At 41.4% G+C, this 26,572-nt stretch overlaps 1 protein-coding gene across 1 annotated transcript in view; it reads right to left on the bottom strand.

Annotated features, from left to right (window-relative positions):
* The window catches only part of LOC113055585 (filamin A-interacting protein 1-like), a 41,368-nt gene that overhangs the window by 3,378 nt on the left and 11,418 nt on the right, over positions 1-26,572 (bottom strand). Inside the window, exons 2-5 of the mRNA XM_026221987.1 lie at positions 26,220-26,454; positions 25,422-25,592; positions 21,029-21,207; positions 1,642-4,447 (exon numbers count right to left, since the gene is read on the bottom strand). Coding sequence (XP_026077772.1) covers positions 1,642-4,447; positions 21,029-21,207; positions 25,422-25,592; positions 26,220-26,444 — 3,381 coding nt within the window. The 5' untranslated portion in view covers positions 26,445-26,454. The remainder of the gene's footprint in view (positions 1-1,641; positions 4,448-21,028; positions 21,208-25,421; positions 25,593-26,219; positions 26,455-26,572) is intronic.

The raw sequence follows: 26,572 nt of genomic DNA, 5'->3' as shown, positions 1-26,572 counted from the left end.
AAAACAAAAAACAAAAATTAAACCCTGCGGCTCGTGACGATACATTGATGTGTAAAGACATGAAACAATCAGTCTGCAGTGAATCAGATGTAAAGAAAACTATATAAATACTGTTCAATTTCTTTCCTGAACTGTCTTGAACGCGTTTACATATTCTTCTTCTTGCTTTACAGTGGATCGCAGACTTATAAGTGCATTACCGTCACCTATTTCTCAAATGGACCATTGGATTATCAGTCTGCGATCTGCCGTAAAGCAAGAAGAAGAAGAAGACACAAACAAACTCGGGACGGTTCAGACATTGCAGTGAATCAGAGGTATAAAAATAAATACCAAATATAAAGACTATCCGAGACCGATCGTTTCATGTCTTTGCACATCAATGTATCGTCACGAGCCGCAGGGTTTAATTTGTTTTGGTTTGTGTAACTATTTATTTATTTATTACTCTCAAAGCCATGATTCCCATTCACTTAATTACATGATGACGTTTTTAGTTAAAAATCTCTGTTTGTTTTCTACTGAAGAAACAAAGGCACTTACATCTTTGATGCCCTGGGGATAAGCAAATAAACATCACATTTCCATTTTTGGGTGATCTATCCCTTTAATGCTTCATACAGTCCATGTTCATGAGTGCTAATTCACTCATGTGCTCCAATTTATTAAAAAGACTGTATATATATGAAGCTGTAATGTTACTGTGTTTGATGGTTATTTATTTTTAATACACTACTGCCAAAAACTTTTCATCTTTTTTGACCAGTGCATGCAAACTCATCAAATTAATGTTTTAACTTGAACACACAGCAGAGCTTTAATGTTTCTTTTCTTTGGAGTCAAATCTCATGCAGCGGTGAATGGTCATGCAGACGGTGATGTTTTCCATGATATCATGAAAGAAGTGTGAAAGATGATGGTGGTGTTTTGGACCGGGCCAGTAAATATGACATTAGACAATAAATCGAACTCATGCAGATGTGTTCTCCTCTTCTTAACTGATGATCACAAAGTGAGGTTTACCTCACAATTTCATATAATATGAGCTGATTCGGTTAATTTGCCCCAGAAACGTAATACTATATGTCTTATTAGTGGTTGAATGTTTTCTATTAAAATGTTTTTCTAAAAATAAATCATGCAGTATTACATCATAAACATCTCTTTGCTTTAATGTGCATGTGTTTCTCACTACCTAAAATAATATTAGATTAAGCTAATTTTAATATTCTCATTTTAATTATTAACAGAAAAAAAAAGTGAGTGGAAAATGGAAAATAAACCCAAAATGCAATTGTACATCAATCAGTGAACTTTAATGGTACAGGATTATTTGCTATCTAGCAAAAACAGTAAGTGCACTTAACCTAAAAGTGAAGTGAAAAAGCACAAGAGCTTGTTTTCTCGTTATGTGTTGTTTTCTCTGCTTTCGTTTTACATGTCATGCACATAAACATCTCATTATTAATCAAACAGAAACCAACAAATCAAACCAACACAAGAAAGTACAGTTGCACTGGTTAGCCGCTACTGCGGTCAGATCTGAGGGTCTGGAGAGGATCACGGTGCCGGCTGAGGAGATCAGGGGAGGGTCACTAATCAAACACTAGTCAGTCTGGGTCAGTCACAGATATTACTTACTGTAATTTGTGAGGGTCGTGAGATTGGACTGGATGTGGGCTTTATCACGATGCTGCTTGTGATTTTGTTGTTTCCTTTGGCTGGAGTGCCACTGGTTAGCACAGGGATCCTTTGCTCCGGCCCGAGGGAGTAATACGGGATGGATTTGGCTGTGGTGTTTACAGCTTGAATGTAGGGGCTCCCTAAGTGAATATGGATTTTATTGTCATCAGTGGTAACGACATTCGGACCTGAGCTGTTGGACCTTTGCAGTTGCCAGCTGTTCTGCCTTTCCGGGCTCACACGGAAAACCGTATGACCTCCCACAAGCTCTATCGGCTCCAACCGGTCAGGGCTTCCGGTGGTAACGGACACAATCTGAATGGGCGACATGGCTCGGTCCGGGGTCACCGATCCGCAGGACTCCGAAGCTAGAGTTTGCGAATAGGCTGCCATAGTGAGCGGCGACATGGAGCGATCAGGCGTGCCTGGGGTGCATGGACTCTCCGGAGGAGGAGGAGAACCCTTGGGCTTGTTGGAAGGTGAGATTGGTGAGTTCTGGAGGATCGTAATGCGCTGTTTTGGAGGGCCGCCGCTTGTCGGGATGACCGCTGTGCTTGTATAGGACTGGGTGTTCTCTGTGGTGGGACTCGTGATCTCAAGAGTTGCCATGTTGTGCCCGTGGTCAGGGGTCACTTTGATATGGAGGGGTTGTCCAGGACTGTGTGCAAGGAACAGGTCTCCCTGTTGAACATGATTACCATTCTGTCTCGGTTGTGTCATGCCATTTATTGGATGCTGGATTTCTCTAGTCTTAAGAAAAGGGCCTCTGACTCTTCTCATGTTGTTGTTAAGATTGTTGACATTGTTCATGTGTGAAGGAGTGCATTTTGTGAGGTTGATCTCATTGTAATTAACCTCTTCCTCCAGATCGCTTTCCACGTATAGCTTTCCGTTGACCATGGCACGTTCCAATGGTACAAGGTTCTTGTAATTTGGGGATAGGCTGTCTGTTTGGTCCGTCTGCACCTCCTTTGTGGAGACTTGGAGATCTGAGAAACGTCTTCCGTTCATGCCCGGCCTTAGACTCTTACTGAAGCGGCGGTATCTCTCGAGTTCTCGTGTAAGGGTCTCCATCTCTCTGGCCAGCTCTTTGTTCCTGACCTCTTGCTGGGTGAGTTTTCTCTGTAGGGTCGTGTGGTCTGTATTCAAGCGGCAGATGGATTCCTCTGTGCCCATGTACTCATGGATCTTCTCTTTGAGGGCTTCGACCTCTCTAGTAAGATGGCTGGATTTGGCCTCTTCCTCTTTCAGACGTTTATACAGTATATGCTCTTGGTTGGATTCCTCTTTCTCAGCCAACTGGAACTTGGACAGTTCCTTCCTGGAGATCTCCAGCTCCTCCATCAAGGCTTTTGCTCGTTCCTGTTCATTGGAATATCTCTTTTCCAGGGATTCAAACTCATCTTCAGTTTTCAATAGATCACCCTCAACCACCTTCACCTCCTTTAACTTCCTCCTGAGGCGTTCCACTTCCTGGGTCAAATCTTTCACTTTGTTGTCTTCTTGTTGGTAGCGGTAAGAAACTGGGCTCTTTGTGTGCTCCTCTTTGGCCTTGTTCCTCAATAATTCTCTTTCCACTGCTTCCAGTGACTGAAGCCGCTTTTTCATCATGCTGACCTTGGACTGAAGGTCACTGTTTTTCTCTTCTTCCACTTTCAGCTTAGTTTTGAGCTCGTCCCTCTCTCTAGTGGCAAAACACATCTTCTCCTCCAGTTCGGCCTTTGACCGCAGAGCTCTCTTGCTTTCTTCGATCAGTTTTTCAGTGACAGTGTTGACTTTGTCTTGTTCTGCCTGCAGTTTGCCAGTGCTGTTTTGCACTTTGTCCTCCATCAGCTTTAACTTTTCGGCCATGGCTTTTCTCTCATCCACCAGCATGACAGTCAGTGTTTTCAGTTTTGTCAGATCCTCTTTCAGCGACAGCTCCATCTTCTCCAAATGAACCTCGGTAGCTTCAAGCTCTTTGATTCTGACTCTCAGCACATCTAGTTCACTGGACATGTGTTTAGTCATGGTCCGTTCTTTCTCTAGGTTGCTTTTCAGTGAATTGCACTCCTGCTTACTCTTTCCAAAGGCATCTTCTAGTTTTTCAAGTTCCATTATTCTGTGATTTAGTCTGTCCACCTCTGCTTTCAAGCTACAGCTCTGGTTTGACTCCTTCTCCAGCTTTCTGTTGAGGTCCCTGCACATGTCCTCCATCTTGATCAGCTCTTCATCCTTTCCCTCCATTTCAAGCACTCGTTTCCTCAACTCCTCCACCTCTGATACTAGGCTGGAGTTACCGCACTCCCCTCGGCTCATTTTATCCCGCAGCTCCTGCAGTTCTTCCTCCGCTCTGTGCAGGGTCTTGTTGGTTTCTTCCAGCTCATCTAACTGTCGGCTGAGGGCGGAGAGCTTCTGCCGCAGCTGTCTGTTCTGGGCATCTTCACTGGTCAGTTTGGCAGTCATGGCTTCCAGTTCTTGGTGGAAATGGCAGGCTTGGTTGCGCAACTCCTCCTCCAAGCGAAGGACTTTGTTCTCCTCTTCTTGAAATCGGGTTTGGGTGGAGCTCAGCTCCTCTTGGGCTTGAGTGGCAGTATTCTGGAGTTCCTGGACCTTCGTTGTTTGTTGGGTCAGCTGCTCTGTGAGCCGCTGCTGTTCGTCGACCACTAGCAATGAGAAGGATTTTAGCTTGGTCAGCTCGTCCTTCAGATTTGTGACTTTCTTATTGTTCTCTTCCTCCTTTCTCTCCTGGTATGTCTTTTCCTGATCAATGAGCAGTTTCAGTCTGGGAAGAGAGAAAATATGGAAAATATGGAAAGACTGTTAATATGAAACCTGGGAATTCTCAAAACATGACATTTGAAACATTTGTTGTAATTGTTTTGTGCAAACCTTAATTTTGCATTGACTTTAGAAACATTTGGTCTTAAAGTGAAAGTTAACTGAACTGGTATTCAACTGGGAACCTTCATGTCCATGTTTGTCCATTGCATATGAGGATAAATGGAGGAAAACAAAACCCTGTAGACTAAAAGTGGGGCAGTGTGTGTTCCAGAAGTGCAAAGTCGGGCAGAAAGTGGGGTCATGGTGACTGGCGCGAGTTTCCCTGCTCCCAAATGCTGCCAGCGGTGGAGGGTGTTTTGACTACAGGACACAGCTGCCAATCTGAACTACATTAATATAAGGCACATTAGAGTGGATATGGAAAAAGACTCTTAATAAGGGGGTTCCTCTGTCTCTCCCCCCACACCCATGAACACCACCACCTTCCCTCTGTGGTTTTATATTTTAAGGAATTCCCCCTCCTCCAAAGACCATTACTGTCTATGTAAACAAAACCTCTTTCAGAGGCTCCTAACCAGCAGTGGACAAGGATGATGTCAGCGCTACGAGGCGTATGAAACCACCTCATACAGAAGTGTGTCTGCATGCTTCCATGTGTGTGTCACTCATATGTGGCTTCAGCCTTTGAAAGGTAATGGAAAATATATTAAAAAAAACTCAGAAGATGAAAATAACAACATAGATAAAATATAAGTGAAACTAAGATTCTAAAAATACAGCATTGTAATCACAGCAGTGTTCTACTGAACAACCAAAGCTCCACAGTCTTCTTTTGTGAGTTCTGTGAAAATGAAAATGAAAAATGAAAATGAAAGCCAAAAAATTTAAGTGTGAAAGATTGAAACTCTATTGTGCTAATTGCTCACAAATTCTGTAGCGAGCTCATTATCTGCCATCACAATGCCAAAAATAATAATAATAATAATACATTCAAGATGCATGTGTTAGATCATACTACCAAATATATAGCTACCTTGAGCAGTTTTATTTTATTCATCTGAACAGCCTGATAAGCTCAATACTGATGCTACATTTCTGTGTAATTTAACAGCATGATAGGTTTATGTAACCATTGCATCACAGTTTACGTATTAACCCTACTAAAAAGTATGCTAGAATATAGCGCACTGAATGCATTATGCCAAATGTGCCTGGATACTATACTATTTCCAGTGCATTTTCAAGTATGCATGTGTGTTTAAAGTGTAATGAATTTAGCTAGATACGAACACAAACAGTTCAAGACAATGGTTTCAATAAAGGTGTGGTAGTGAGTCCTAATGCTGCCGTTACATACTTTCCCACCACTGAAGTGCATACTATTCCTGTAATAGAAATATGATAATTGAGACACAACCTATGATTCCCAGCAGCATGTAAATACATTTGTTCTGGGACACTCGTTTATTTAATCTTCTAACCACAGACAATGGATTATACAGTATACAGACCACTATGTGATCGATCTGACATTGTGCTGATGAGAAAACATAACGAAAGCAGAAAGGATCCTGAGCTCATCAGAATGCAACATCGTGAGCATCCAACAGCCTAAAATCAGCTCAGGAAATCAGAAATGCTCATTCCCTTCCCTGTTTAACCTTGGACCACCCGATCGAATCGGACTCGCTCCCAAGAGCCCAGATTTTTACAGAGAAAAATGAGGAAAAATCTATGGAAAGAAGACTTTACTACAGACAGGGCCGGATTAACCATACGGGCAACTGGACAATTGCCCAGGGGCCCAAGACCTCCAAAGGGCCCAGGGCAGCAAGGGCACGAGCAAAATACTGTATCTGGTATCTCCCGCTTTATATTAAACAAACTGTCAACACGGGCTTTTGCGCTGCACAGAGAGACGCTGCGCTGCCTATGACTTTGAACGTGAGTTGAGAGCGGCTGAGAGTCAGTCTCATACGGACTGACCAATGAAGAGAGGGCCTCAAGTTAAGACCCTCTCCTCATTGGTCAGTCCACATGAGGTGGGTCAAATGTTACGCCGAGCGGGTTACGTCAGGCGTTGCTACAACAGAAAAAAAATCTGACATGGAGAAGCTAAGTGGGAGCGCGAAGCGGAAATTAAAAAAGGAGAGGACATCAGAAACATAGAAAATTTAAAGTATATACCTCAAATAGGTAATTTCTTCACTCCTGTTAATGTTGCCGACAGTTCTATTAAGTCAGCTTCCGTCAACGACGAGGACAACTCAGCTAGCCAGGACTTTTCTACACCGCCAGCTTACGTTTACAGCCCCGAGAGCGAAGAGCATTTCAAATTCAAACATGCACTTCGTCGTTATTTAGGACTAAAATTGTGTGTTTTTCCAGATTATGTAGCATTTATTTCTGTCTTCTTCAGAGAAATTGACAGATTTCTAAATGTTTATGTAGCACTAAAATGTTTAACTGGTTAATTGTGCTGTGATATGTTGTTGTTCTATTTTAAAACAAGTTAAAATGAGATTTTTCCTTGAAGTGTCAGCTTCATTAAAATGCTGTAAATTGTTGTGGAGGGATAACTGGCAGATTGTTTGTTGGACTAATAACTTGATTGCCTTGTTGAATTCTGGGGAAACAGGGTCACCCTGTCAGGTTGATTTCTGCTTAAAATGAGCTGAGGACCAAATTGTTTCTTGATGTGTTGTCTGTGGTCTTCTGTTATAGCTCTATCAATTCAATAGATTTCTATTGGGAATAAATGTTGTTAAATAAACAATGGTTTGAAAGTGGTTGCTTATTTATTCATTTTTGTGAAAATGGAGAATATTTCCCTCCCTCTCAATGTAGTGGGTCAATTTTACCAGATTAAACAGATGCTGATGAGTTATGTTTTCATAGCATCGTATGTGAGTGAATGTCTTTGATAGTAGTGCATTTGTAGTTCTATGAGCATTTAAATATTTGTAAATCAAAATACACCTGATGACAGTTAGAATTTGAAGTATTGAGTATATTTACTGTATATTACAGTAATATATTCTGTATATGACCATATTATGGTGATCCTGGGGTCGTGATGATGGGGCCCTTGAATATTGTTGCCCAGGGTACAACAAAGTGTTAATCTGGCCCTGACTACAGACTTGGAAAAGCCTGTGGAGAAGGATTTAAATGTCATGAATAAGGGTGTGTGAAATATCAGAATGATCTGAGAGAACTTGCAAAACTCAACTGGATTTCTGATTTGAATGTTACAAACGTTTTGTGTGTCATGGAATGTGTGCATTTCTGTGATATTATATAGAAAAATACAGAAAAACGAATGCTGCTGAGCTCTCATTTAACAGAATTAGCATTTTTGTCTTCAAATGCTGATCCTTAAACAACTTTTTAGTAATTATCTTTAAAGCAATACAAAATAAAAGACTCTTCTTAAGTTCTTTCTGTAGAGTCCAGAAGTGTTTGTGTCCACCAGAGAGCAGCAGACCAGAGACGGAGCTACTCGTGCAGGGATTATTACAACCCAAAAACAGCAAACTAAACACGCATTAAATGACAAAGCAGTTTACAAAAACACTTAAAAAGTGTCCATGACTAGAACACGTCAGTGACGAACTAAACCGGATAGATTTCCATCATCTAAACATCAGTCAGTTTAGTGAGGTGAAGTTCAGAAATGACTTTTCTAGAAACAGCAGATACTTGCACTGGAGATAATAACTGTATGTAAGTTAATAACAGGACTGATGTTAATGACAGTATGTAACTGGAACACATTCATAACAATTATAATCTCATCCTTTTCCAAAAATCTGCTCATTTGATTAATTTACTAGCACCTGGCATAAAAATTAAGACTTGGTGAATGTAACCGAACGAACAGATGAACATCTACATCATCAGCAGGATGGAGGAACATGCAGTGATTCTGCCAACATGTGAACACTATTATTATACAGACATGTAACAACAGACTCAACGATCATCATCATCATCATCATCATCATCCCAGCAGAACATGATCTTCACTCGATGCTGCTCATTTCTACATCAGATTCAATGCAATGGAAGTTTTACCACTTAACTCAATCCACCAACTCATTTAAAATCATCTCATAAATAATGTGATATCAAAGACCATCTACATGCAGTCAGAGGTTCTACGCGTGTGTGTGTGTGTGTGTGTGTCGTACCTGGTCAGTGTCGTTCCAGTGTGCTGCTGGTGTTCAGTGTGTCAGTGATCTGAACATTCCAGCTCTGAAACTCAACAATGAGACGGACTGAAGACGCCTATGAGAGCATGACATCATCAGCACGCCCTTATATGGAGCCTCTCACAGTCATGAGCTCATGTGTTTGTGTGTGTGTGTGTGAGAAACTTTCTTTGGATTACAACATTTCCTTCTGGTTTTCCTCACTTGAAGTCATTAATTCACCCAAAGGGAGCTAAATTTACTAACATTTATAAAACACAGAGAGCGAGAATATGTGTGTGTATGTGTGTGTGTGTGTGCGTGTGTGCATGAGATAAACAGAGATCCAATGAAACCGGACTGTTTTAGTTCATTACAATCTTGTTAACAATTTACAGTAAGGTTTCAATGGCTAAATAAATTAACTCAATCAATGAACAATACTTCACAGCTAACATTAATTTCAACATTTACTAATGTTTTTTTAGATCTAACATATACTTTTGAACATGAACATACATTTTTAAAAACCAACATTATCAAGGGGTAATAAATACTGTAAAAATATATTGTTAATTGTTAGTTCATGTTTGGCATTAATGTAAAAACTGTAAAAAAAAAATGAGACTTTAAAGTGTTACTATTATACCTGTCCTCGAACAGTAGATAGAACAACAGATGAAACAATAGAAAAAACTACAGATATTTTATATTGTTCTATACTTGACTTGACTTGACACACTCACACTTTCTCGCAAATTTTCACAATAACCCTTTCTCTCACACTCTTGCACACTCACACTCTCTCACACACTCACACTCTCTCACACACTTACACACTCAAACCCTCTCTAATACTCTTGCACACTTACACTTTCTTTCACACTCACACTCTCGCCAACTCAGACTCTCTCGCACACTTACGCACTCACACTCTCTCGCACATTCACACTCTCTCACACACTCACAATCTCTCGCACACAAACACACTCTCTCGCACACTTACACACTCAAACTCTCTCTCACACACTTGCACACTTACACTTTCTCGCACACTTACGCACTTACACTCTCTCGCACACTTACGCACTCACACTCTCTTGCACACTTACACACTCACACTCTCTTGCACACTCACTCTCTCGCACTTACGCACTCACACTCTCTCGCACACTTACGCACTCACACTCTCTTGCACACTTACACACTCACACTCTCTTGCACACTTACGCACTCACACTCTCTTGCACACTTAAGCACTCTTGCACACTCACACTCTTGCACATTTAAACACTCTTTCACATGTACACACTCAAAGTCTGTGGCACACTCACACTTTTTCACACTGTAATGCACTCACAATCTCTCACACAATTATGCATTTACTCTCTCACATGCTTACACACTCACACTCTCTTGCACATTCACACTCCCGCACACTTGCGCACTCACACTCTCTTGCACACTCACACTCTCTCGCACACTTACGCACTCATACTCTCTTGCACACTTACACACTCACACTGTCTCACACGATTATGCACTCTTGCACACTCACACTCTTGCACATTTACACTCTTTCACACACTTACACACTCATAGTCTCTTGCACACTCACACTCTTTCACACACTAATGTACTCACAATCTCTCACACATTTACAAACTTATGCACACTTACGCACTCAGAATCTCTCACACTCTTACACACTCAAACTCTCTCTCAAATGCACACTCACACATTCACTCTCTTGCGCTTATGCACTCACACACTCATACTCTCTCACACACACACACACACACTTATGTATTTACACATTCACTCTCTTGCGCTTATGCACTCACACACTCATACTCTCTCACACACACACACACACACTTATGTATTTACACATTCACTCTCTTGCGCTTATGCACTCACACACTCATACTCTCTCACACACACACACACACTTATGTATTTACACACTCACTCTCATACTCTCTCGCACACTCAAGCGCTCACACTCTCTCGCACACAAACTCTTACTCACACACTCATCTGGAAGTCATCTGAAGAACTCGGCACTGTTTGCAGAAGTTTCAGGGCAACGCAAACACACTGTCCACTGCTTGTGCAACATCCTCATTCCTCCACACAAACAACACAGATTCCTTAATTTAGAATCACAATCAATGTGTGAGCCACATGTGAGTCAGTTCAGGGAACGATGACGAACCGCTCACATCTGCTGTCAGGAGAGTTGGATTTATGCAATATCTCCAGATGAAGCTTCAGTGAAACAAACCCATCACAATGCTTTCATCTCACAAACATTAAACATTATCATCTGACTTTCTAGCAGCTTCTTGTTTAAACTTTTAACCAACGCGTGAGTAACTCTCAGACACAGTAAGAACAGAGGTCACCACATAGTAATGGTTCTCAAAGTAATGGTGCTCTATAGTGATACTTTTACTAATCACAGTCAAAGCATCTCCTATATTTCTCCGCATTGTCGCTTAAATGATTGCTGATTAATTGTCAATTAATATATTATCATGTACATTGAAAATATCACTCACGACCATAAACTCAACAACTTCAAATCAATTAAAATCACTGCTCTGTTTTTTCATTAATACCTTTTGAGAATTGCTCACTCTTCTTAGAATAAAACCGTTTGGTAAATACATGTTATAGATATTGAACAATTTGTGAACAGTTAATTCATGGCTGCTTCTTTTAAACAAAAGATAGTATTTCCGTTCCATCCCAGCGTTCTTACACTCAGATGTGTGCATTGATATATCTGCTGCACAAAATAAATACAATATAGCTAGATATAAAATCATGAGATCATTTACACCATTGATATATTTCATCAGGTATTAAATTAAAATGAGGAAAATTAAACATGCTTAAGCAACCAAGTTTATTATTTCTGGAGCACATGAAATGCACTGAGTCTTTGAGCATAAAATCTGACTGTGTGTATCTGCGATTGTGTGTGTGTGTGGTGTTTGTGTGTGTGTGTGTGTGAATAAAATCACTGCTGGCTGTTTTGACTCCTGTTCCAGTACAGTGTTGTTCAGTTTCTAATCTGAAACACAAATGTTTGTTTACAGCTGGAACTGAGGAACTGAATCCTCTGCGAACGAACACGTCTGATCTGGTCACAGGTCACACACGCACGCACACAAATACAGGTACACACACAAGTGACCTTTGACCCAGGCTGTAAGGTTCAGCTCTACAGGACTCATGGGTAATGAACATGTGACATCATCTCCTCTGGCTTTCAGCTGATGAGCAGAACATGCGTTTCCTTAAAGATGAACATAAAGCAGTAAAACCCAAACGTTAGAATGTAAATTCATGCAAATTCATCTGATTGTCATTTGTTTGCTGCAGATGCGGATATCCTGTAACGTGATGACATCACTGATTACAGTTTGTGTGTGTGTGTGTGTGTGTGTGTGAGCATCTGAAAACAATTATCTCTCAGCAGAGGCGAGTGTGCGTTCCTTCATGAATATGTCATGATGTTTTACTGAGGAATGTGATTTCAAAGTGACCAAGGAGAGACAGACACACATTCACACTGTCTCACACACACACACACACACACGCAGATGTCACATGTTTCACAGTTCAACTGAAAAATGACGATCAAACTTCAGACAATTTCAGATATGACTCTGTTTGTCCTTTTAGAGTTTATTAATTTGATTGAAAAAATACAGTATAAAATGGTAATTTTGTGAAATATTATGATCTAAATCATCTGTTTTCTGTGTGAATCTGTGTTAAAGTGTAATTTATTTCTGTGATGCTCCGCTGTATTTTCAGCATCATTCCTCCAGTCTTCAGTGTCACATGATCTTCAGAAATCAGAATAATATGATGATTTACTGCTCAAGAAACATTTCTGATTATTATCAATCAGGGGCGGATCTACCGGGGTGGCATAAAAGAAAGCCTTGCCACCCCAGTTGGCAGCAATGAATTAAAGGTTATGGCAAATTTACCAGCGCGAATCTTTCGTGATTCGTGATCCCGCTCCGAACTGATTCAAATGATTCGCGATCCCCAAACTGGCTCAAATGATTCGCGAACCCGCTCCGAACTGACTCAAATGATCCGCTATCCCGCTCCGAACTCCCAAACTGACTCAAATGATTCGCGATCCCCATAACTGACTCAAATGATTCGCTAACCCGCTCCGAACTCCCAAACTGACTCAAATGATTCGCGATCCTGCTACAAACTCCCAAACTGATTCAAATGATTCGCTAACCCGCTCCGAACTCCCAAACTGACTCAAATGATTCGCGATCCTGCTACAAACTCCCAAACTGATTCAAATGATTCGCGATCCCGCTACGAACTCCCGAACTGATTCAAATGATTCGCGATCACGATAAATGACTGAAATGATTCGCGATCCCGCTACGAACTCCCGAACTGACTGAAATGATTCGCGATCCTGCTACGAACTCCCAAACTGATTCAAATGATTCGCGATCCCGCTACGAACTCCCGAACTGATTCAAATGATTCGCGATCCCGATAACTGACTGAAATGATTCGCGATCCCGCTACGAACTCCCAAACTGATTCAAATGATTCGCGATCCCCAAACTGACTCAGATGATTCGCGAACCCGCTCCGAACTCCCGAACTGATTCAAATGCCCTTACGAAAAATAACCATGGTTTTATTATAGTAAAACTGTAGTAACCCATGGTTTTTTGGCGTGTTGACTACCGTTTGTATAACCACAGATTTACTACAAATACCATGGTTAAACTATGGTTAATATAGCAAAACCATGGTTATTTTGTGGTCAACATGGTTTAACTATAGTAACCATGGTTTTTTGGTTTTATTTGTAGCAAAACCATGGTTAATTTTCGTAAGGGTGATTCGCGATCCCCAAACTGACTCAAATGATTCGCGAACCCGCTCCGAACTCCCGAACTGATTCAAATGATTCGCGATCCCCAAACTGACTCAAATGATTCGCGAACCCGCTTTGAACTCCGGAACTGACTCAAATGATTCGCGAACCTGCTCCGAACTCTGACATATATTCAGATATAAATGTAATTTTAAAAATAAATTAATAATTAATAATTGTTATCAATGTTGAACACAGTTGTGCTGCACAATATTTCTGTGGAAACTGTGAAACATTTTATTCTTCAGGATTCACAGATGAACAGAAAGTTCAGAAGAACAGCATTTATTTGAAATAGAAATCTTTTGTGTGATTGAGTTCTCAGAGAGAAACACTGGACAGAATCTGCAGCAGGTTTCACCGGAGCCACGTTACACAACAGCATGAGCTCTATCACACACACACACACACACACACACACACACACACACACTTTTCATTTACATGCTGCTTTCATGTGCAGACCGTTACACACACAATCCCTTCATCAGTCTGCCCAGCTGACAGGTGAGCATATTTATCCTTAATTCACATCTCCAGCGTCTTATGTTGGATTAACACACACACACACACACACACACACACACACTGTAAGCAGTAATTGTTCTGTTTATAAGACTCTTCGGCACATTTCCTTCCACAAATGAAATTCATCCACAATGTTCTGAGTGGCTCAGACGCCCAGAGTCTTTGGAGACTCATATTTCACAAGTCTCAATTTATTTATAAAGCACAATTAAAAACAACTACACATTACCAGTGTGCGGTAAAATGCTGTAAAAGACTTATAAAAACGTATACAAACCAGGGATATGCTGGTATCAAGTTTTCATGTTGGGATTAATTGCTAATGCTTTTATCACAGTGTTGCTATTTAGTTTTAAAAAGTGGGCATAATACAGTATAACAGGATTAATAACTTTTTTCTTATATCAGAAATAACTGAATATTTTAATACAATAAAGCAATACAGAAAAATATATAAAGTTAAATGTTTTACACAGGTTAAAGTAAAAAAGAACTATAAAGACCAATAGGCATCACTTTACAATAAGACCTCATTAGTTAACCATTAACATTCACAATGAGCAATAGCTACATTTGCTACAGAAGATATTAATCTTTGTTCAAAAATACAAGTCCTAGTTCATGTTAGCTCATTAGATAATACAGTTGCAACTTATATTGGAATATCTAAGATTAATGAATGTTCAGAAGAATTTTTCATTTGCAGTTTATGTCAACTAATAAATGAACTAATGTTAACTAATGAAGACTCTTCATTAGTATGAAGATTCTTAATTGGTAAAACCTTGATTTGACAACAAAAATATTTTCCCTATCAAATTTAAGTGCACTATTGAAAAAGTTTTTTACACCTGATTTAAATGAAGAAGATAAAACACCAGAATTTACATGAGAGATGTTTGGGACTTCAGAAGAGACAAACACAGTGATCTCTGTTTTACTCTCATTTAGATAAAAAAAAGTCAAAGATATCCAGGCTTTGACATCGGAAAGACAAGCACAGAGAGAGTCTACATCATTTTTATGCTTTAGGGGCAAATAAAGTTGAGTATCGTCTCGTCTGCATAGCAGTGATAGTACAAGCCATGCTTTTCATAAAAAATAGAGGCTAAAGGAAGCAGATATAAAGAGAACAATAAAGGGGCCAAAATAGAGCCTTGGGGGACACCTCAAGTCAGGGGGAAATCCCCAGAAAAATATCGTCAAAAATTGATTGAAAAGCTTCTATTTTTAAGATACGACTGAAACCAACTTAATGCAGTTTCTCTGATGCACACAACTTGTTCTAGCTGAGCACTTTCTAAAAAAAAAAAAATCTTATTGTCATTCTGCAGCTGGTGAAAAAACTATTTCTCCAAAATAAATACTAGTAATGGACCTAAAATTAGATGAAACTGTTGGATCTAAATTTGGACTTTAACAATTGCATGCTTCAAACAGTCAGGTGCAATTACTGATTCTAGGCACTTGTTAATAAAAACTAGAAAAACAGGGCCAACCACATCAAAAACTTCTTTAAAAAAAGACGAGGAGATATAACATCACAAGAAGACCCAGATGGTTTTAGTTGATTAACATGTAGCTACATCTCATGAAGAAAAGAAAAGTAGCACGGACTTCAATGAACATCAGGATTATAAGCAGCAGACATGATATCCTGCCAAATGTTCTTTATCTTCTCTACAAAAACATGACAGAAACTCTCACACATATCAACTGTTTCAAAAAGGTAATGACAAACAGGTGGATTCACAACAGCATTTATAGTATTGAAGAGTATTATTGATCTATGTTCATTCTTATCAATGAGCTCAGATAAATACACAGACTTAGCCGATCTTACAGCTTTCTGATATTGAGATAAAGAAGACCTTAATGCAATCTGGAGCTCATCTTTCTTCAACCTTCTTTCAGCTCTTCTGCAAGTCTAAGAGCATGTGTAGCATCATTCATCCAGGGTACAGACTTAGACCTGCATTTCTGCATCCAAAATCAATGTTTGTAATGTTTATGTGGAGCAGACAGTATGTAGATATCTAGATGATATAAAGATGCTGGAATATGTGTGGTTCAGTCAGGACGGGGTCAGGGTGAATGGGAGGAATCTGAAACAGCGTAGTTTCAGACACTGCTTCTGATTTATGGGGATTATAAAAAAGGAGTGGTTGTATTTTTACCATTATAGGCTGCTTGTGTACATTCACTGTGGACACGTCAGTGTTCAAACACCATGTAAAGGTGAATTTCGCACAACATACACCTTTAATAACTACTCTTTCATCTTCAGTCTGAAAAAAAAATATCCTCTCGAGGTCAAACTGAACTGAAGCATAAACTTGTGAACTCCAGTCACCTTTATTCATATAGCGCTTTATCTTGTACAGATTGTCTCAAAGCAGCTTCACAGTGTCAAACAGGAAAAACTTGTGGTGATAATGTTAGAGGACAATAACCAAGTCGTTTTTCAGCTAAAGTCAGTTCATTGTTGATTCAGTGATTCATCATCCAGTTCATTTCTCTTCAACCGTGTCTGTGCAATCAGTCAAGTGTCACCAGCTGAACAAGACAAAGAAACCAAAGAAACCAAAGAAACCAAAGCTCCATCGCTGACAGAAATAGAGAAAAAACCTCCGGAGAAACCAGGTTCAGTCCGGGGACAGTTCTCCTACATGTAAAAACTATAAAACCTTTAAAGCTTCAAATTTATGTAATATATATATATATATATATATATATATATACACACACACACACACACACAACTTATCCGCATACATACAGTTAAAGTGATATACACTGCACAGTAAATCTCAAGTGCTTGATTGTTTATATTGTCACAAAATATAAGTTATATTATCATCCAGCTCTACTCTGATTAATGCAACTGTCCTTCTTAATTCTCTTCAGCTCAAATCCAACAGACAGTTTCATAATAATTATACCAACAAAGTGACATCATGTCTGCTCGTCTGACTCGTGAAGAACAGAAGCTTCATTGATCATAACGGGAGAAATCTAGATGAGAGATGAGACGCTTGTTTTAATCCCCCTGCTTTTGACCCGAGCGCAGAAGAACAAGAAGCTTTTCTGTTCTGAGCTGTTTCTGAGATTCATCTGAGATCAGAATGGAGGCTTTGATCCTTCACAGAGCTTCCACAGATCCTCTAAACATCAGTAAACTCATCTTCTGTCTGAAACGCCTTATAATCCACAGACTGAAGTGTGTTTATGATGCTTTCATCTCTGAGCGCGTGTCTGAACACAGACACCAGGCCTCACCGCAGAGGAACCTGGTGTAGAACGAGGAACACACAGAACACAACATCAGTGTCTCATCAGTGGATGCTCTGCAGTGAATGGGTGCCGTCAGAATGAGAGTCTGATAAAAACATCACAATAATCCACAGCACTCCAGTCCATCAGTGAACATCTGGAGAAGACAAAACCTGAAACACATCCAGCATTAAGATGATTTTAACTCAAACACATAGAGTCTATAATCCATAATAACACTTCCTCCAGCTGTTTGGACTCTCATTCTGACGGCACCCATTCACTGCAGAGCATCCATTGAGGAGACACTGATGCAATGCTGCATTTCTACAAACCTGATGAAGAAACAAACTCATCCTGATCTCTGATGAACTAAGGGTGAACACATTTCAGCAAATGTTCATTTTTGTGTGAACTATAGCTTTAACCAGAAAAACAGTGCAACTTTCTAAAACCAGGGTTAGGTTAAATATGTTGTTTTGCATTCTGTCCTACTCTTTATGTTAGGTGCTGTCAGACACTCATGCTCTCTCATGGTCACATATCTCAGGTCTACACTTGTGAGAAGGGTTTGATACCCAGAGACGCTGATGTGAGGCAGAAGAACCTGTGTGTTTGGGGTTTTCTGTTCTGCTCAACAGCGAGAACAGCTTTCACTCCTCCAGATGATTCCAGTTACACTTCAACAGGAGCTTCCAAGAAACATTGTGAGCTCATAAAACTTTGTGAGTCTTCGATTTTGCACATTGTCTGTCGGTCTGTGAAACACCAGCCTTCAGATGGAAAGATAAACTCACAAACCAAAGCCGGAATATGACTCAACTGATCACTGATTATTGATTGGTTTGTGTCATATCAGCAGCAAAGGCTGTATTAATGATGTAGGAATGAACATAATCATAATATACCTGTTATACAATATTTCTTTCCAGCAACCGCATGAAAGTGTAGGAATGTGAGTGTGTGTGAGTGAGTGCGTGTGTGAGGATGGCTGATGGAGTGTGTGTGTGTGTGTGTGTGTGTGTGAGTGAGGATGGCTGATCTGAGGTCAGATTAAGGTCGTACCTGTCGACTCCCGCTGGATTCTGGCACGTGACCATGGCACGGATCTCAGAGGAATCTCGCGGGGAAAGAGAGTGATTCAGAGTTCATCTGCGCTCTCTCGATCGTTCAGTAAATCTCTGGGTGAACTCTACAGATCACAGTCCAGCTGTTTGACCGCTGGAGCAACACTATGATTAGGAAGTTTTTCTCTTTTTATTGTTATTTAGTATTTTTTTGTAGTTGTCAGATTTCATGAAACAAATGTTACAGAAATATTTAATATTTTGTGTTAGCAATTAAAAAAAGCAAATAATCAGATAAGCTGTTATGACATGGACCTTCAGGCAGGGACAGAAAATGTCTTTTTTCAGCATAAACTTCATTTTGATGAACTTCTCCGAAAGCAAGTGTGACCCTGTGACCTTGTGACCTTGTGACCCTGTGACACGAGCAACTTCCTCTGACTCCTGAAGATTCTTTGTGACTTTGTGTGTGTGTGTGTGTGTGTGTGTTTGTGTGTGTCTATGTCTGTGTCTGTGTGTGTGTGTGTGTGTGTGTGTGTGTGTGTGTGTGTGTGTGTGTGCGTGTGCGTGCGTGTGTGTGAGTGTGTCTGTGTGTGTCTGTGTGTGTGTGTGTGTGTGTGTGTGTGTCTGTGTGTGTGTGTGTCTGTGTGTGTGTGTGCGTGTGCGTGTGTGTGTGTGTGTGTGTGGTTCTGAGCACTCTATCACAGATAAGCAATCACATTACATCATGCTGAAGGGCCCGGGGCCGAATGAGCTCAGGTTCACTGACACACATCTGTAAACACGTCTGCAGTGTTTGATTTGGCATTAATGATCGTTCACTCACAGAAGATCAATGAACACAAAACATCTGGATCTTCTTCTCTCTGAGCACAGAAAACCTCACTCTAAATCACACTCTCAGTTTTCACATTAATTCAGCTTCATTTTTTGAAAGTCAGTTTAACATAATTAAGTTGGAAGCTGTTATCGTCCTGCTCTAATCTGATAGATGCAACTATAAAACATAAAGCTATAAGTATATTATAAACATTAACCTCATGATTTTCTGTGAAGCTGCTTTGAAACGATGTATTCGGTGAAACACATATAAAAACCTCTGAGACTTGACATTGTCCCATCGGCCGAAGCCTCGTCCTGCTTTATTTAGCTCACTGTGGAAAGACGAGTCTCTGGATCAGAGGCCAGCGAGTGTGAACCCGTCTGAATCCTGCAGGATATTTTTACTCATGCCAGCGTTCGATTGCTTCTTTAAAAAGGCACCGGGTCGCTCTATTTCTGCTGCTGGATATATTATCAGCGCAGCTTATTTTCATCTACTCAGACTTATTTTTAAGAGCCTTGTAAGGCAATGAAAATGGAAACATCATTAGTTAAATATGTCTCTGGCAGGATATAAACACACAAGACTCAGATCTCTGTCCAATCTGGACCAATCAGTTTGGTTCCTCATTCACGATCTGGGCAGGAACTTTAACAGAAGATGATGAGAGACAGAGAAGGAGAGACAGACGTGTTCTGCAGCACATACTCGCGTGTGTATGTAATATGTGCACACGCCAGAGAGGAAATGATGTCATGCTGCTACAATGAATCCTGCTACAATAGATCGACACTCATGCTGCGCTGCAGAGATCGAAAACATCAACAAACAATCCGTTTAAACACTGATGGAGAAAAACCTGACTGAGAAACAGAAACTGTATCGTGATCCAGTCGCTGCAAACAGAACAAATCTCCATGAAACACTTTCAGAGATCAGCATCACAGTTAAACACACACACACACACACACACAGACACACTGATCCAGCAGTCCCATCACTGCTTCCCAGGTTACACAGCATCACACACACACACACACACACACTCCACCATTGATTATACAATCACTTCAGCCTGAGTTGTGGTGAATTACACAGCCGTCAGGATGACTTTGCCACATTTACACAGCAATATTCATTAAATCATAAAAATGGCAATAATAATAATTTTCAAATCAAGCTAAAACTTACTAATAAATAAATTAATTAATTAATTAAAAAATGCTAAATTAAACTAATGTTAAAACAAAATAATTTAAAATTAACCTTAATTGATTAAATCATAAAAATAGCACATTTAAATAAATAGTTTGAAAGTAAAAAATTAAAACAATTACTAAAAATGTATCGGTTGATAGGAATGCTATATTTAAAAAGTTAAAATAAAGTATAAAACTAACTAAAATGTATGAAAACAAAAATAAATAGTTAAAAAGTTAAATAAATCATGGTAAAAAATGTAAAAAACTAAAACGTAATGAACCATAAGATACATTTAAATTAATAAAGTCAAATTAAAACACGTACCAAAAGTGTATTTAACCATACAAATATGAAATTAAAATAATCCTTAATAAATTATTAATCTATAACCCTTACCCTATTTGTCTGTATGATGACACTGGTTCATGGACTGGATGAAGACACTGGATACCTTCTAGTCCATGTGTTTCATGTGTTCACACTTTCTATGAAAGGCTGTGTCAAAACTGAATGATATACTTTGGCCATTGGTCTTCACAACATGAGCTCTAACCTCTCTCTCTCCTGCTCCAGCAGGCCGGTGAACTCGTCGCTCTTCCTCATGAAGTCACTGTGGTTCCTCTTCTCATCCTCGAGGCGGTGGAGTGTCTGTCTGTGAGCTTGCTCCACCAACAGCAGCTGCTCCAGCATCCTTCTGTAGGTCTCCCGCTGCTTCTCCACCAACCTGTCCAACTGACACAGAAACACACTCAGATCATGCTCAGAACATCCTCAGATCATGTTGAGATCACGCTCAGAACACACTTAGATCACACTCAGAACACACTGAGATCACGCACAGAACACGCTCAGATCACGCTAAGAACACGCTGAGATCACGCTCAGAACACACTGAGATCACGCTCAGAAAACGCTGGGATCACGCTCAGAACACACTGAAATCACGCACAGAACACGCTCAGAACACACTAAGATCATGCTCAGAACACGCTCAGATCACGCTAAGAACACACTGAGATCACGCTCAGAACACACTGAGATCACGCTCAGAACACGCTGAGATCACGCTCAGAACACACTGAGATCACGCTCAGAACACGCTCAGATCACGCTAAGAACACGCTGAGATCACGCTGAGATCACGCTCAGAACACACTGAGATCACGCTCAGAACACGCTCAGATCACGCTAAGAACACGCTGAGATCACGCTCAGAACACACTGAGATCACGCTCAGAAAACGCTGGGATCACGCTCAGAACACACTGAAATCACGCACAGAACACGCTCAGAACACACTAAGATCATGCTCAGAACACGCTCAGATCACGCTAAGAACACACTGAGATCACGCTCAGAACACACTGAGATCACGCTCAGAACACGCTGAGATCACGCTCAGAACACACTGAGATCACGCTCAGAACACGCTCAGATCACGCTAAGAACACGCTGAGATCACGCTGAGATCACGCTCAGAACACACTGAGATCACGCTCAGAACACGCTCAGATCACGCTAAGAACACGCTGAGATCACGCTGAGATCACGCTCAGAACACACTGAGATCACACTAAGAACACGCTGAGAACACGTTCAGAAAATGCTCAGATCTTGGTCAGAACACGCTCAGATCACATTCAGATCACACACAAACACTCTCAGAACATGCTCAGAACACGCTGAGAACACGATCAGAACATGCTCAGATCACGCCCAGAACACACACACAATCTCAGATCACGCTCAGAACACACTGAGATCACGCACAGAACACGCTCAGATCACGCTAAGAACACGCTGAGATCACGCTCAGAACACACTGAGATCACGCTCAGAACACACTGAGATCACGCTCAGAAAACGCTGGGATCACGCTCAGAACACACTGAAATCACGCACAGAACACGCTCAGAACACACTAAGATCATGCTCAGAACACGCTCAGATCACGCTAAGAACACGCTGAGATCATGCTCAGAACACGCTGAGATCATGCTCAGAACACACTGAGATCACGCTCAGAACACACTGAGATCACGCTCAGAACACGCTGAGATCACGCTCAGAACACACTGAGATCACGCTCAGAACACGCTCAGATCACGCTAAGAACACGCTGAGATCACGCTGAGATCACGCTCAGAACACACTGAGATCACGCTCAGAACACGCTCAGATCACGCTAAGAACACGCTGAGATCACGCTCAGAACACACTGAGATCACACTAAGAACACGCTGAGAACACGTTCAGAAAATGCTCAGATCTTGCTCAGAACACGCTCAGATCACATTCAGATCACACACAAACACTCTCAGAACATGCTCAGAACACGCTGAGAACACGATCAGAACATGCTCAGATCACACTCAGATCACGCCCAGAACACACACACAATCTCAGATCACGCTCAGAACACACTGAGATCATGCTCAGAACACGCTGAGATCACGCTCAGAACACACTGAGATCACGCTCAGAACACGCTCAGATCACGCTAAGAACACGCTGAGATCACGCTCAGAAAACGCTGAGAACACGCTCAGAAAATGCTCAGATCTTGCTCAGAACACGCTCAGATCACATTCAGATCACACACAAACACTCTCAGAACATGCTCAGAACACGCTGAGAACACGATCAGAACATGCTCAGATCACGCCCAGAACACACACACAATCTCAGATCACGCTCAGAACACACTGAGATCATGCTCAGAACACACTGAGATCACGCTCAGAACACGCTGAGATCACGCTCAGAACACGCTCAGATCACGCTAAGAACACGCTGAGATCACACTAAGAACACGCTGAGAACACGCTCAGAAAATTCTCAGATCTTGCTCAGAACACGCTCAGATCACATTCAGATCACACACAAACACTCTCAGAACATGCTCAGAACACGCTGAGAACACGATCAGTAAACGCTGGGATCACGCTCAGAACACACTGAAATCACGCACAGAACACGCTCAGATCACGCTCAGAACACACTAAGATCATGCTCAGAACACACTAAGATCATGCTCAGAACACGCTCAGATCACGCTAAGAACACGCTGAGATCACGCTCAGAACACACTGAGATCACGCTCAGAACACGCTCAGATCACATTCAGATCACACACAAACACTCTCAGAACATGCTCAGAACACGCTGAGAACACGATCAGAACATGCTCAGAACACATTCAGGACACGCTCAGAAAACACACTCTCAGAAAACGCTGAGATCACACTCAGAACACACACAAACATACTGAGAACACACACAGAACATGCTCAGAACACACAGAGAACACGCACAGAACACACTCAAAACACACTCAGAACACGCTGAGATCACGCTGAGATCACACTGAGATCACGCTCAAAACACACTCTCAGAACACGCTGAGATCACTCTCAGAACACACTCAGAACACGCTGAGATCACGCTGAGATCACGCTCAAAACACACACTCAGAACACGCTGAGATCACGCTGAGATCACACTGAGATCACACTGAGATCACACTCAGAACACACTGAGATCACGCTCAAAACACACACTCTCAGAACACACTGAGATCACGCTCAAAACACACACTCTCAGAACACACTGAGATCACGCTCAAAACACACACTCTCAGAACACACTGAGATCACGCTCAAAACACACACTCTCAGAACACACTGAGATCACGCTCAAAACACACACTCTCAGAACACACTGAGATCATGCTCAGAAAACACTGAGATCACTCTCAGAACACACTCAGATCACGCTCAGAACACACTCAGAACACGCTGAGATCACACTGAGATCACGCTCAAAACACATACTCTCAGAACACGCTGAAATCATGCTCAGACCACGCTGAGATCACGCTCAGAACACGCTCAGATCAAGCTAAGAACACGCTGAGATCACGCTGAGATCACGCTCAGAGCACACTGAGATCACGCTCAGAAAACGCTGAGAACACGCTCAGAACACGCTCAGATCATGCTCAAAATACACTCAGAACACACTGAGATCACGCTCAAAACACACACTCTCAGAACACGCTGAGATCACGCTCAAAACACACACTCTCAGAACACGCTGAGATCACTCTCAGAACACACTCAGAACACGCTGAGATCACACTGAGATCACGCTCAAAACACACACTCTCAGAACACACTGAGATCACGCTCAAAACACACACTCTCAGAACACACTGAGATCACGCTCAAAACACACACTCTCAGAACACACTGAGATCACGCTCAAAACACACACTCTCAGAACACACTGAGATCACGCTCAAAACACACACTCTCAGAAAACACTGAGATCACTCTCAGAACACACTCAGATCACGCTCAGAACACACTCAGAACACGCTGAGATCACACTGAGATCACGCTCAAAACACATACTCTCAGAACACGCTGAAATCATGCTCAGACCACGCTGAGATCACGCTCAGAACACGCTCAGATCAAGCTAAGAACACGCTGAGATCACGCTCAGAACACGCTCAGATCAAGCTAAGAACACGCTGAGATCACGCTCAGAACACGCTCAGATCAAGCTAAGAACACGCTGAGATCACGCTCAGAGCACACTGAGATCACGCTCAGAAAACGCTGAGAACACGCTCAGAAAATGCTCAGATCTTGCTCAGAACACGCTCAGAACACGCTCAGATCATGCTCAAAATACACTCAGAACACACTGAGATCACGCTCAAAACACACACTCTCAGAACACGCTGAGATCACGCTCAAAACACACACTCTCAGAACACGCTGAGATCACTCTCAGAACACACTCAGAACACGCTGAGATCACACTGAGATCACGCTCAAAACACATACCCTCAGAAAACACTGAGATCACTCTCAGAACACGCTCAGAACACGCTGAGATGAGAACACGCTGAGAGAGCTGCATGGAGACTCTCGTACCTCGCTCATGGGCTTCTCGTAGATGTCCTCCTGCCAGCTGCTCTTGGCCTGGATGGCGTCTCTCTGCAGCGCCTGAAGCACCTTCGGTGGCGTCACAAAGCCGTATTTGGCCTCCAGCAGAGCCAGATCGATTTTATCAGCTTTGAGGACGGTGATCACCTCGTCTCTGGCCTGCAGCAAACACACGTGTCATTAAAACACAGAAACAAACTATCAATTCATTAGGGAAGGACTTCTGTGTTTGCATTTAAATCTGAGTGAATATTAACTGCCTGGAGCTCTAATTAATTTTCCTTTTGTTATTAATTTGATCAGGGACTGACCAATGCCTCTTTGATATCAGCAGGGTTTGACTCTCGGCCTCATAATAAGGTGAACAGGTCAAACTTAACTAATGAACATCACCACACTTTCCCAGATGACTGATTACATTAAGAGTTGCAAACAGTTTTTGTTTTTGTTTTGTATTGTTTTGTATTATTTTCTGAAATGTTCCTTTTATATATGCAAAAATATGCCATCTTTTTCAGAACATAAATCTGAACACTGCATAAAGCCAGGATCATAATTCTAGTTTCATATTGTTGTCATATTAGAGCTAAAAGTTTTAAAGGGGATTGTGGATTTCTCTTTTTAACACTTCACAGATAAAACAGTACTGTCAACAGACAGAAAACACACATTTTCACCATGTTTTTGGGAATATGTTTGTATAACCAGTGTGAATGAAATATGAAGAAACGAATGAATGAAAGGATTCACTTTAAGATCTGACATGCATGTAAGATTTGAGGTGACCTGCAGCTCTCCTTCCAGCATGCTGAGGAGGAAGATCAGGTCATCTCGTGACAGATCTCGGCTCTTGGCTGTGGTTCTCTCTCTCTGGACGGTGGCCGTGTCTTTATGAGTGCGTCTCGTCCCAAGACTGTCCTGGTGCTCAGACGTCTGCTGTCGCACTCGTCCTCTTGTAGGAGACAGCTTCGCCTTCACCGCGTCCTCCAGACTGTTGCTACGGGAACGCATGATCGAGCCCCTGAGCGGGAAACAGAGAGGATTGTGGGAAACGGCACTAAATGAACACAAAGCTCAAATCAATTCAAGTCACCTATATTTCTAGTGCACTTTATACAACAGACTTTATTTTAAAGCAG

Source organism: Carassius auratus, chromosome 36 (assembly GCF_003368295.1).
Source record: "Carassius auratus strain Wakin chromosome 36, ASM336829v1, whole genome shotgun sequence".
In the NCBI taxonomy this organism is placed as follows: Eukaryota; Metazoa; Chordata; class Actinopteri; order Cypriniformes; family Cyprinidae; genus Carassius; species Carassius auratus.
The sequence above is the reverse complement of the archived record's forward strand: the minus strand, read 5'-3'. Positions and strand labels throughout refer to the sequence as shown.